At 41.6% G+C, this 13,833-nt stretch overlaps 1 protein-coding gene across 7 annotated transcripts in view; it reads left to right on the top strand.

Moving 5' to 3' along the window:
* Nucleotides 1–13,833, top strand: part of MTA3 (metastasis associated 1 family member 3) — a 194,248-nt gene that overhangs the window by 61,154 nt on the left and 119,261 nt on the right. For all 7 annotated transcript variants that reach the window (XM_066266997.1, XM_066266992.1, XM_066266993.1 and 4 more), the window contains exon 4: nucleotides 4,477–4,606. In XM_066266997.1, coding sequence (XP_066123094.1) covers nucleotides 4,477–4,606 — 130 coding nt within the window. The remainder of the gene's footprint in view (nucleotides 1–4,476; nucleotides 4,607–13,833) is intronic.

Below are 13,833 nucleotides of genomic sequence, written 5' to 3' on the forward strand. Positions count from 1 at the left end.
CCTTTTTACAGTTTTCTTCTGTACTGTCTCCCCTCCTTGCCCCAGTACCTTATTGCTAGTAAACTATATGTGGTAAACTTTTCTAACTGTAAGGAAACATTGCTTCTGTCACTGTAAAGTATGGAATGTCTACTTTAAAAACTTGCATGTTCTATCAAACTTGTAAAGATTTTACAAAATTATAAATAACATTTCTATGTATATGATTTAAGAAGTTTTTAATTTAGGCCCTGGCCGGTTGGCTCAGCGGTAGAGCGTCTGCCTGGCGTGCGGGGGACCCGGGTTCGATTCCTGGCCAGGGCACATAGGAGAAGCGCCCATTTGCTTCTCCACCCCCCCCTCCTTCCTCTCTGTCTCTCTCTTCCCCTCCCGCAGCCAAGGCTCCATTGGAGCAAAGATGGCCCGGGCGCTTGGGATGGCTCCTTGGCCTCTGCCCCAGGCGCTAGAGTGGCTCTGGTCGCGGCAGAGCGACGCCCCAGAGGGGCAGAGCATTGCCCCCTGGTGGGCGTGCCGGGTGGATCCCGGTGGGGCGCATGCGGGAGTCTGTCTGACTGTCTCTCCCCGTTTCCAGCTTCAGAAAAATACAAAAAAAAAAAAAAAGTTTTTAATTTATTGATTGATTTGAGAAAGAGAAAGAGGAAAAGAGAGAAAGAAAAAAACATCAATTTGTTCTACTTATTCATGCATTCATTGGTCGATTCTTTTATGTGCCTTGACCAGGGATGGAACCCGCAACCTTGGGGTGTCAGGATGACACACTAATCAACTGAGCTTCCCAGCCAGGGCATTTTTACGTGCTAGTTTTTGCCATTGTGGCTGTTTAATATTTTTAGAATATTAATGGCTTGGAAGTTGTTCCTATTCAGAAGCCAATGCAAATTTATAGAAATATGTAAAGGAAATTTAACTAGTACATTTTTAAAAATGGATTTGAGCCTGGCCTGTGGTGGTGCAGTGAATAAAGCATTGATGCTTCTTACTGCTCCACCTCCAGCCCTGTCTGTCTCTCTCTAAAAATAAAATCTTTATAGAAATAGATTTTAGATGCTCCTGTAGTGATGTCTGTCATTGATTAGCTGGGCGTCAGGAATTTTAGCCTTTTCACCCTGTACCAAGAGGATGTATAAAAAGATAAAAGTTGCTGCTGTTATTTGTAGAGTTTGTTGCTGTTTTAGCTGTATAGGGTACACATTAGAATTTAGTTAGTTTTACAGAACAACATTTTATTTTTATTATTATTAAATGAGAGGCAGGGAAGCAGAGAGGCAGAAAGACAGACTCTCACATGTGTCCCAACTGGGATCTACCTGGCAAGATCCCTACAGGGCGATTCTCTGACCATTTTGAGCCACTGCTCTGTTGCTGACAACTGAGCTGTTTCAGTGTCTGAGGTGAGGCCATGGAACCATGCTCAGTGCCCAGGTCCAAATTGCTTGAACCATTCCAGCCATGGCTATGGTAGGGGAGGAGAGAGAGAGAGGGAGATAAAGAAAAAGAGGAGAGAGAGAATGGGGAGGGAACGGGTGGAGAAGCAGATGGTTGCTTCTCCTGTGTGCTCTGACTGGGAATTGAACTCAGGACTTCCACACACTGGGCCAAAACTCTACCGCTGAGCCAACTGGCCAGGGCCCTGAACAATAATTTATCAAATCCTAATTAGGTAAAGAGTATAATTTTGTATGTGATCTCTGCTGGTGCTAGCAAGTAAATGGCTCTTTTAATGCTGTACAGTGTTTTGCTTTAAAAAGAATATTCTAAGAATTTTAAATCACTTTATTCTTTTTTTGAGCTAGGTGAATCTTTCTGAAGGAGTTTCTCAGATTCATTTTCCATTTAGAGCTTTCAAAATTTGAAAGTAGGAAAGACCTGACACTTAGCCCATCCATTACCCTCGCCCAGTTTAAACAACTGCCACAACGAGGGGATTATATTTGATAAAGATTTTTTTGTGGTCCAAGGTTCATAAATAAGAACTTCTAAGAATTGTGAGGAACAGAAATGTATTGTGTATATGTGTGTGTGTTGTTACCAGTCAGTGTCCGAAAATTAAGGTCTTAGAAGTCTGAACTTGGGCTCTACTTTCCATGTGAAGAGGTGGGCCCCCTAACACCCCACTACCCCCTCCATCAGTCTCACACTCTGAGCCTCAGTGTTCCTACTATTCCCATAGTCACAAATCAGTCTAGGTAAGGTTGCAGAGGATCTGTGAGCCCCTATGAAGTATTTTTTACTACAATGGAGCCTTGGCTGCGGGAGGGGAAGAGAGAGACATAGAAGAAAGAGAGGGGGAGGGGTGGAGAAGCAGATGGGCGCTTCTCCTGTGTTCCCTGGCCGGGAATCGAACCTGGGAGTTCTGCACGCCAGGCCGACGCTCTACCACTGAGCCAACTGGCCAGGGTCTGAAGTATTATATTTAAAAAAATTTTGTTCCTCTAGCTCTGGCCCGTTGGCTCAGTGGTAGAGCATTGGCCCAGTTCAATTCCTGGGCAGGGCACACAGGAAAAGCACCCATATGCTTCTCCACCCTTCCCCTCTCCTTTCTCTCTATCTCTCTCCTTTCTATCTCTCTCTTCCCCTCCCTCAGCCAAGGCTCCATTGGAGCAAAGCTGGCCCGGGTGCTGAGTATGGCTGCATGGCTTCTGCCTCAGGCACTAGAATGGCTCTGGTTGCAGCGGAGCAACGCCCCAGATGGGCTGAGGATTGCCCCTTGATGGGCATGCCGGGTGGATCCTGGTGAGACACATGAGGGAGTCTTATTTGTCTGCCTCCCCCTTCTCACTTTGGAAAATTCTCTGTGATTTTTCTTTAAATGACATTTGGTTATTTTGTTTTTCTTTAAAAATAGTATTAAATAGTGTTTTGTTTTGTTTTTTAATCTGATGTGAACTTTGTCTTCTGTCTCTTTCATTCCTTCCTTACAACCCTGCTTCCCTAAGGAACTTTGAATTGTTTCTTCTTAGGAACTTTTTGCTCACTGATTGTCTTAAACACTTTGAATAGTGCCTGTTTGGACACCTAATAAATCTTGGTTGAATGAATGAAAGGTTGTCCTTACTCTGTTTCAGACTTGATAGTTTACTATGCAATTCTTGGTTTAGTATCAGTTTTCCTCTTGGGTGGCATTGACTCCACTGAGTCTGGTTTCTTGGCACATGACCTGTTTCCTTTCTGTAAACTTTTGTGATCTTCTCATGTTAGCACTTAAAAAATCAATTATGCTTGGAATTCAGTCAGACATTCACCTTGCTCAGTAAGGGGTAATTTTCCTGAATCATTTCTTTGAGAAGTTGTCTCTCACATCCTCAACCCTCACCCCCCCAAAATGGTAAAGAAGTGCTTTTTCTGTTGTTTTTTCTGAAAATTTATTACTAGGATGTTGGACTTCATGAATGTTATCTTTAATATTTTGTTTTGTTTTGGAGTTTTCAGTCATTTATCTTTTTGTCTTAGTGTTGTAATTTATAGATTTTCTTAGTGTTGCCTTCTAATCTTTCTATTTTGTTCTCAAATTTGAAATTTATTATCCTGTTTCTTGTTTTCCAATTATTCTCTTTTTAAATAGAGCATTTTTGTTGTTATTTTGTTGTAGGTAGACTTTCAATCCTTTCCTTTTGTTTTGTAGCTTTTGCCCCGCCCTCTTTCTCCTGACACTTGTGTCTTTGAGGGCTGAGTTGGTCACGCTCTGTGCCTTTCTTCTCCATGTCTTCCTTGTATATACACATAGATTGTCACTTTAGTCTCTCTGCTAAGTGTGCACTTTTCTTTTTTTGTATCTGCTTTCCTTCTTCTAATACTTTTTTGGGGGTGGAGTTTGAAATCTTCCCTTCATTGTTGCTTCTTTTTCCATTGACATTGAAATGTTATTAAATTTTAATTGCCATTTTGGTGTGGTTTTTATGGGGGAAGAGGAGATATATGTACGTGTTCCATCTGCCTTTTTAATTTTTTTTTTTTAGATGAGAAGAGAGGAGGTAGTGAGGCAGACTCCTGCATGTGCCCCTACCAGGATCCACATGGCAACTCCATCTGGGGCCAGTTCTCGAGTACAGAGCTATTTTTAATGCCTGAGGCTGACATGCTCGGAACAGCCAAGCTATCCTCAGCGCTTAGGGCCATGCTCAAACAAATCAAGCCACTGGCTGCAGGAGTGGGAGGAGTTTAGAAGCAAATGGCTGTTTTCCCTGTGTGCCCTAACTGGGAATTGAACCTGGGACGTTCATATTCTGGGCTGATGCTCTATCCACTAAGCTACTGGCCAGAGCCCCATCTGCCATTTTTAAATTGTAGTTCTTCCTCTTCCTTTGAGGCCATGTTATTTAAATTTATGATTGTAATTCAAATGAAAAGCTAAATATGTAGATTTAACATTAATTAGTATGAAGAAAATATTGAACGAAAGGTTGATTTTTACCTGTTTAATATCCAGATAGATAATATGCTTTGTAATAATGAATTATTTGAATTTTATTTGTGTAGAAGAAATTGAGGAAGAATCTGAGACAACAACAATTGAGGCTGACTTAACTGATAAACAGAAGCATCAGTTGAAACATAGGGAACTCTTTTTGTCGCGCCAATACGAATCTCTGCCTGCAACACATATCAGGTAAGAACTTTTTAGAAGATCATTTGAAGTACTCAGTAATATTGTGATAATTTTAAAAACTCAAAACAACCATCTCTGAAGAATTTTCCAAACTCAGCTCATGATCTTGGTTAAATTAGTTTACTAAATGCTTCATAATGGAATCTGATCCTGGAAATTTATGGTGGAATCGAGTGTATTAAACCCCTAAGACTGCTGTGCAGTAAAGTAACCACTTAGCTTTATTTTAATCCAGACTTTCCCAATTTATTTGCATATCTATTAACAATCTGCAAAGAAGTGTCCAGCAGACATCATTTTGGGAAATGCTGGTCTTCTCCAGATTTCTAGAACGTTATAGAGTCATTAGAATCCAAGAACTGGGGCCCAAGATCTGGTTCCCAGAAAAATTGTCTCTTGACCTTGTAGAGTATATGGCTTTCTATTTTTCTTTTCTAGACATCTGGGCTGAAGGCTTTATAATCTTCAATACTCACTTACTTGCACCTGCTTTGTGGGCTAACATGATGCAAAAGTGAGAAAATTCAGTTTTGGTTTGTAGTTTGGGGAGTTGTGGAAAAATGATGGTGGTCTTATCTGATTGGTGGATAGGGGTAACATTTCGGCATAAACCCAGTTAAGTTGTTTCTCAGTATGGTCTGTAATAGGTGCATCTTGGAGGAAAAACAAAATGTTTGAACTCGAAAGACAGGTGGTTATTGACGGTCAGGATCAGAAAAGCTTCAGAAGGAGTTGGCATGTACTCAACCTGTGAGAGACTATGGGTGATGTTTCATGTAGAGGAAATGGGCGAGCATGGATGTGTGCAGGGAGCAGCATGTGTCCAGGGGATGTGTGTGGGGAAATGCTTTTTGTCTCTTTAGGTTAAAGAAATTCCTTCAAGTCTTGTTCACAATCTTTATTTCTTTTATTCAGTTCTTCTATGAGTTATGGTTCTCTTAAAAACTATATTTTATTTCAATCATTGCCCCTCCATTTTAGGCTCTAATGTCAATATTGAATTTAAGTCTGCCTTTGGGATCAGACAGATTTGGACAGTTCCTTGTTTTTATTTTTTATTTTTTTAATTAATTTTAGCAAGAAAAGAAAGGACAGAGAGAGAGAGAAATAGAGAGACAGGAACATTGATCTTTTCCTGTATGTGCCCTAACAGGGGATTGAACCAGCAACCTCTGTGCTTTGGGATGATGCTCTAATGAACTGAGCTATTTGGCCAGGGCTAGAGAGTTCCTAAAGCTCTGATTTGGTCCTTGTATGTCACACACATACACACACCCTCCCTCAACTCCAGGGACCTTTGTGCCTACTTCTCTTTTCAGAGTAAACATAGAGATCTTCTAAGGTAGAAAGTAGATGACAAATATACTGTAATTCTTTTTTCTCTAAGTCTTTTAAGAACCATATCAATCTCCCCTTGATAGTTAACACCATATTACTGCTTTATTTATTTATTTTTTTAGGGTATGCTCTGTACAGTTAGTATATTCTGTGTGCATTAGGTCCTTTGCTAAAAGATATAATCAAGACAGGTAATCTAGGAACAGTCATTTTACCTCCCAATAGGGTATTTCAGGAATTAGGAGTAAATTAATTTTTGCTCAGAAAGATAGAACATGAAAACATTTTCTAACTTTTTAAAAGATGTATGTAACGCCTGACCAGGTGGTGGCGCAGTGGATAGAGCGTCGGACTGGGATGCGGAAGGACCCAGGTTCGAAACCCCGAGGTCGTCAGCTTGTGCGCGGGCTCATCTGGCTTGAGCAAAGAGCTCACCAGCTTGGACCCAAGGTCGCTGGCCTCAGCAGGGGGTTACTCGGTCTGCTGAAGGCCCACGGTCAAGGCACATGTGAGAAAGCAATCAATGAACAACTAAGAAGTCGCAACGCGCAACGAGAAACTGATGATTGATGCTTCTCATCTCTCTCCATTCCTGTCTGTCTGTCCCTGTCTATCTCTGCCTCTGTAAAAAAAAAAAAAAAAAAAAAAAAAAGATGTATGTAACTAATAAATGCTAAAGAGCCATATACATTTATTATTTAATTGGAAGAAGCTAGAATATAAAGATTCATTTCAAGCTCAAGAAGTTATGTGGCTAGTTAGAAGAATCTTGCCAGAACAAGAATCTGACAAATGGTTTTTAAATTGCATCCAAAACACACAAGTATATTTTTAATTTACCCCTCTGATAGCTTGGAATCTGTTTACAAGTAATGTTGGTTTCCTTTAACAGATTGCTTGGAATGGAAAAACTGGTGATCTTTCATAAGGACTGAGAGAATATATTGAAACACAATTATCAAGACACCCCCTACCTGACCAGGCAGTGGCACAGTGGATAGAGCGTCAGATTGGGATGTAGAGCCTTGCTCAAACCAGATGATCCTGTGCTCAAGCTGACGACCTCGGGGTTTCCAACCTGGGTGCTCTGCGTCCCAGTCCAATGCTCTATCCACTGTGCCACCGCCTGGTCAGGCAGGTCATTGGCTTAAAGCTCAAGGTTGATGGCTTGAGCCCAGGGTCGCTGGCTTGAGCAAGGTGTCACTCGTTCTGCTGGAGCCTTCTGGTCAAGGCACATATGAGAAAGCAATCAATGAACAACTAAGGAGCCACAGTGAAGAATTGATACTTCTCATCTCTCTCCCTTCCTGTCTCTGTCCCTATCTGACCCTCTCTCTGTCTCTGTCACACACACACACACACACACACACACACACACACACACACACGCTGTATTGAGCATAGAAATTACATAGTATACATGGTCTATCACTGTTGAACACATTTCCTGAGAATATTTTAGATTGGGTAGTTTACAAAGTGCTTTGCTAAGTAAGACAGGTCCCTACCTTGTAAACTCAATGAGTTTATCAGGTGGCAGTTGTTTTGAATTATGATAAAGAGACACAGACATTTGGGGCTTTTTTTCCTTCTCCAGGTTGAAAGGGACCTTTTCTCATCTGTGGCTTTCATCTTTAAACAGCTGAATGGGGTTAGAGGCAGACTCTGGCAAAAGCATGGACTTGTGCTAACCAGCCCTCATGCTGATGTAGACCGAGTCCATGCATTTTGGAGCGATCTTGATATTTTGCTACTGTTGAAGTCATGATCTGTCTATTTCTGCTACAACAGAAGGAAATTACTGAAGCCCCGTTGGTCTTTGGCAGCAAAGAGGGGTAATTTGGTGAGTACTGGCTTTTTATTCTCAGGGGATAAATATTCAGATGCCCAGAATTTCCTTGTGCCATATGGAACATAGGAGAAAACCCGACTGAGGCATTCCCGAGGTCTTTTGTCGTTTGTGAGCTATAATACTTGATGCTACAAGCTTCTCAAAGTGGCAGGGTGGCAACTCTTTGTTTCTTCTGATTCCATGCAAGAGAGAGATCGAGACCGTTCTGGATGGGTTACTGAGTCACCTCTTGTTTGTAAGAGAGACAGGATTTCAGCAGTGAGAGTGCTTTTGGAATATTTATTTTGGAGAAAGGGAAGAGGCAGCATGCTTCACACACAGTGCTTTAGGTCATTAATAACAGATTATATACTGTATACAGTAGAAAGCACTATAAAATGGATTGTTATGCCAGCGGCTAGATCTTTTATAAGTATATACAGTACTGTATTGAGTCTTAATATATAGACCATGGTTGTTGTTTTTTTATTGTTTGTTTGTTTGTTTTGTATTTTTCTGAAGTGAGAATCATGGAGGCAGAGAGACAGACTCCCGCATGCACCCAACTGGGATTCACCCAGCATGCCCACTAGCTGGCAATGCTCTGCCCATCTGGGCTGTTGCTTTGTTGCAACCAGAACCATTCTAACACCTGAGGCAGAGGCCATGGAACCATCCTCAGCACCTGGGCCAACTTTGCTCCAGTGGAGCCCTGGCTGCGGGAGGGGAAGAGAGAGGTAGAGGGGGAAGTGTGGAGAAGCAGATGGGCGCTTCTCCTGTGTGCCCTGGCTGGGAATTGAACCCTGGACTTCCACATGCCAGGCCAGTGCTCTATCACTGAGCCAACTGGCCAGGGGTATATAGCACATGTTTTGAACTTGGCTTTTAAAAATCTAACGTTTGTTGGTCCTTTATGATCGCTGTAATTTTAGTTGCTTTACATATATCTTATTTAATCCTCACAATGATATATGATAAAGTAGATCCTGTTATAACCCCCGTTTTACAGATGGGGAAACTAAAGCACTAAAAGGTTAAGTAATGTGTCAGACTCAGAACTTTTAAATGGCATATTCAGATTGAACCCAGACTGCTTGGCCACAGACAGACAGTTCTATGATGTGTACATGACTGCAAGTGTTAAAATGCATCAGACACAGAAAGAAAACTATTACATAGCTTGTTGAATTGGTAGACTCTTTGATTTTCTTTATTTTTTCTTTTTTCACATAATTATTCTGTTTACATGCTCAAGTCAAATGGGCAGAGCTAAATTAAAAACTGAGTTAAGCATATAAACTATGCTATTATACTAAAAAGTGATGTTATAATGCTAGATTTATAGTAGCAATTGGGATGGTTCAATTTCAGCCATTTCCACATCTTTTAAAAATATATATATTTCTTAAATTTATTGAGTGTAGAGAGAGAGGAAGGGACACACACAGAGAGAGAAACATTGATCTGTTCCTCTGCGTGCCCTGACTGGGGATTGAACCTACAACCTTTGCACATCGGGATGCCAATCTAACCAACTAAGCTATCAATCCAGGGCAGTTTTTCCACATCTTGAACACACAAAGCCTGGCTTTTTAAAAGCTGCTAATCACAGCATTGTATGGTAGTGATTAATGCGTCTTCCCAGCCTCTGGTATAGCTAGTTAGTCATAATTGAAAAGAGCCAATCCTTTTTTACTGACCAACCTTGGGACTTGGATCTCAGCCTCTGAAGTATATACTTCTGTGTGTCTGAAAAGCATTTCCTTAAGTACTTGTTGATAATTGGCCTCAATTTGTCCTACAGGAAGGGATTTTGGACCTGATGATTTCATGTTTGAGTCTGTCTTGTTTAGGAGTAAATGGTGGTAGAGAAACCAGTGAATCCATGCTGGTAGTCCTCCTGGCCCTCGTTCAGAGCACCACTGGTGACAGTCCTGTTTACCTCATTGCTTCACCTTGACTATGCTTTTAAAAAATGGCAGAGAAGCTATTGCAGAGAATGCTTTTCCTTTTAAACAATTTTTATGTTTGGATTTCGAATACTAACATCATCGTAATCATTATTATTGCTCTATAGAAGACTGGCCACAACCACTACGATATTTGTAGTGAACTTGTCTTGGATAAGTGATGCCATGTTGCTTCTAACATGGTTTCCTTATCTCCAAAATGAGGAGCTTTTTTTTTTTTTTTAAAGATTTTTTATTTTTTACAGAGAGAGTGAGTCAGAGAGAGGGATAGACAGGGACAGACAGACAGGAATGGAGAGAGATGAGAAGCATCAATCATTAGTTTTTCATTGCGCATTGCAACACCTTAGTTGTTTACTGATTGCTTTCTCATATGTGCCTTGACCGTGGGCCTTCAGCAGACCGAGTAACCCTTTGCCGGAGCCAGTGACCTTGGGTTCAAGCTGGTGGGCTTTTGCTCAAACCAGATGAGCCCGTGCTCAAGCTGGTGAGCTTGGGGTCTCAAACCTGAGTCCTCTGCATCCCAGTCCGACGCTCTATCCACTGCGCCACTGCCTGGTCAGGCGAGGAGCTTTCTTTTTTTTTTTTTTTTTGTATTTTTCTGAAGCTGGAAACAGGGAGAGACAGTCAGACAGACTCCCGCATGTGCCTGACCGACCGGGATCCACCCAGCACGCCCACCAGGGGGCGATGCTCTGCCCCTCCTGGGCGTCGCTCTGTTGCGACCAGAGCCACTCTAGTGCCTGGGGCAGAGGCCAAGGAGCCATCCCCAGCGCCCGGGCCATCTTTGCTCCAATGGAGCCTCGCTGCGGGATGGGAAGAGAGAGACAGAGAGGAAGGAGAGGGGGAGGGGTGGAGAAGCAGATGGGCGCCTCTCCTGTGTGCCTTGGCTGGGAATCGAACCTGGGACTTCTACACACCAGGCCGACGCTCTACCACTGAGCCAACCGGCCAGGGCTAGAGCTTTCTTAATTCAGTTGAAAAATTGTCTTGAGCAGCTGATGAAAATCTTGGGGCTTATGTAGTATTTGGCTAGATTGTTCTAGTCAGACATTGTCTTAGAGTGCAAGATTCTTGAAGGTTGGTGTCTTTGCCCTTTTTTCCTGCCTACTGTGGAACATAGTAAACAATAGCCAGTCAAAATTTGAAGCTTGCTTAGTTTCCATTTAATTTTATTTTTTGTTCTTGAAGGAAATGAAAATCATCAACAGATAACAGAATAATCTCTTCTCAAGTACAGCTGACCTTAAATGAAATTTTAGATTCTCCTTTTCTCTTTTATGAGAATTAAAGCTTAGATCTATGGAACAACAAGTTGTTTCAGGCCTCTCCTGAGGGAGGGTGACTTACTCAGGTACCTTAGGCTTTCACCTGGAAGCCTATGTGGAAGAATCTTTTCTTATATACAAATAGGGATGGGCAAAGACAAAAGTAGGTTTATAGTGAATACATGAAACACTTATTTTTTGTGTTTATTCTTGTATTATTATTTACTGTATTATTTTTTAAACAAACAACTGTAAACCTCTTTTGCTCAACCTGAAATGACACCCCCCACCAAAAAAAAAAAAAAAAAAGAATTTATGAGCAGTATATAGCAACCCTGAGAAAGGGAGAAATGGAAAAGTACTATAGTTCTTAATACCCGGTATTGGTGAGGGTAAGAAAATAGGTTAATTCTTTTGTATTTGGGTGTTATTATAATAAAAAAATTGAGATTGTAATGAGTGTGTATCTTCTGAATTTATAATTCTACTTTTTGGATTTTATCTAACAGAAATTGTCATAAAAGTTTGTAGAAATATATATACTGGCATGTTTATTTCAGAAATTTTTTTAATGATTCCTTTGTGACTAAATGAGATGATTTTTATTAATAAGCATGTGTTGTCACAAATAGGAACTTGGTATTTGATCAATTTCAACATTGTTTTAGTATTAGAAAATGTTATTAGCAAATTCATCTTTATGCTTTTCTATATTTCTAGTTTTTCTGAAATGAAAGCATTTTGTGTATGTGTGTTTGTGTGTGTGTGTGTGAGAGAGAGAGAGGGAGACAGAGAGATAGGGACAGACAGGAAGGGAGAGAGATGAGAAGCATCAATTCTTCATTGTGGCTCCTTTGTCTCCTTAGTTGTTCATTGATTGCTTTCTTATATTTACCTTGACCGGGGGCTACAGCAGTCATTGACCCCTTGCTCAAGCCACTGACCTTGGGCTTCAAGCCAGTGACCTTTGGGCTCAAGCTAGCACACATGGATCGTGTCAATGATTTCATGCTCAAGCCAGCAACCTCCAGGTTTCAAACCTGGGTCCTCTGCCTCCTAGTCTCATACTCTATCTACTACCTGGTCAGGCTGAAATGAAAACATTTTAGATGTATAATGAGAACAGTGTTATTTAAAAATTTGGACATTAGGCCCTGGCCAATTGGCTCAGTGGTCGAGTATTGGCCCAGCATGTGGATATCCTGTCTTCTATTCTTGGTCAGGATACACAGGAGAAGTGTCCATCTACTTCTCCACCCCACCCCTTCTCACCTGTGTGTGTGTGTGTGTGTGTGTGTGTGTGTGTTTGTCTCTCTCTCTCTCTCTCTCTCTCTCTCTCTCCCTCTCCCTCTTCTCCTTCCCTCCTGCTGCCATGGCTTGATTGGAGCAAGTTGCCCTGGGCACTGAGAATGGCTCCACCTCAGACGCTAAAAAATGGTTCCGGTTGCAATGGAGCAGCGGTCCCAGATGGGCAGAGCATTGCCCCCAAGTGGGCTTGGTGGGTGGATCCGTCGGGGCACCTGTCGGGGCACATGCGCGAGTCTGTCTCTCAGCCTCCCCTCCTCCCACTAAAAAACAAACAAACTAACAAAATTGGACATTAGGAGGGAAAATGCCATTTTGTGTTCATTTTTCTCCTTTCCTTGCCTTACAAGATCGCTGGTCCTGGTGAAGACAGAGTAGGTGGCGATCTGTTGACCCTCCTCCTCCATCCTCTAGTGGTAACAATGGAGTGACATTAACTGTTTCCAATGTAAGGGTACATTTTTCAAGTATTTTTGTTACAAAATGCTAAATTTCCTTCAAAAGTTATTCTGTCAGTTTATTTTTCCACCACAGCGTGTTAAGAATATGCCATTTTGCTGTTCTCTCAACATTACTGGATTTTAAAATAAACATTTTTTGTTTATTTTCTGGTAATGAAAGAATTATAATTTATTGTTGAAATGTGGAGCATACAGAAGAGCCTACCCCCTTCTCTGTCTCTCTTACATATACACACTCACACTCACTCCCCTATAGCTCCTCCACCCAGCCACACCTTCATTTTGGTGTATCATTAAGGCATTTTTCTTCTAATCATTTTTTTAAAGAAAAACTTTATTTATACATATAGTATATACAATTATTTACAACTTTCATTTCAGGAGAGAACAAAGGGTGTTATAAAACATTTGGTATAAAAGGGAGACATTTGGGTTTGATAAAGTAAAGAACCACTGCTCTATGAGGACTAATTTCTTAAGTAAACTTTACATGGAAGTAAACATATATAAGGAAAATGCACAAAACATGAGTGGACCCCTCAGTGAACTTTTAGTAGGGGAGGCAGAGACCGACTTCCACATGCTCCCCGACCAGGATCCACCCGGCATGCCCACTAGGGGGTGATGCTCTGCTCATCTGGGGCCCTTACTCTGTTGCAACCAGAGCTATTCTAGTGCCTGAGGTGGAGGCCATGGGGCCATCCTCAGCTCCCAGGACCAACTTGCTCTAATTGAGCCATGGCTGCAGGAGGAGAAGAGAGAGAGAGAGAAGCAAGAGGAGGAGGGGTGGAGAAGCAGATAGTCACTTCTCCTGTGTACCCTTACTGGGAATTGAACCTAGGACAATACATGCCAAGCTGATTCTCTGCCACTGACCCAACTGGCCAGAGCCAATTTATATTTATAAATTAAGGTTTTATAAGTTACCTGTCTCCTCTGATGGACCCTAATAATATCAGCTCCATAAAACCCACATCATACTCCTTCTCAGTGATTTCCTACCCACTATCCTGACATATAACACCAGAGATTAATTTTGCCTCTCTTCTAACCT

This window comes from Saccopteryx bilineata, chromosome 3 (assembly GCF_036850765.1).
Source record: "Saccopteryx bilineata isolate mSacBil1 chromosome 3, mSacBil1_pri_phased_curated, whole genome shotgun sequence".
NCBI classification, from domain to species: domain Eukaryota; kingdom Metazoa; phylum Chordata; class Mammalia; order Chiroptera; family Emballonuridae; genus Saccopteryx; species Saccopteryx bilineata.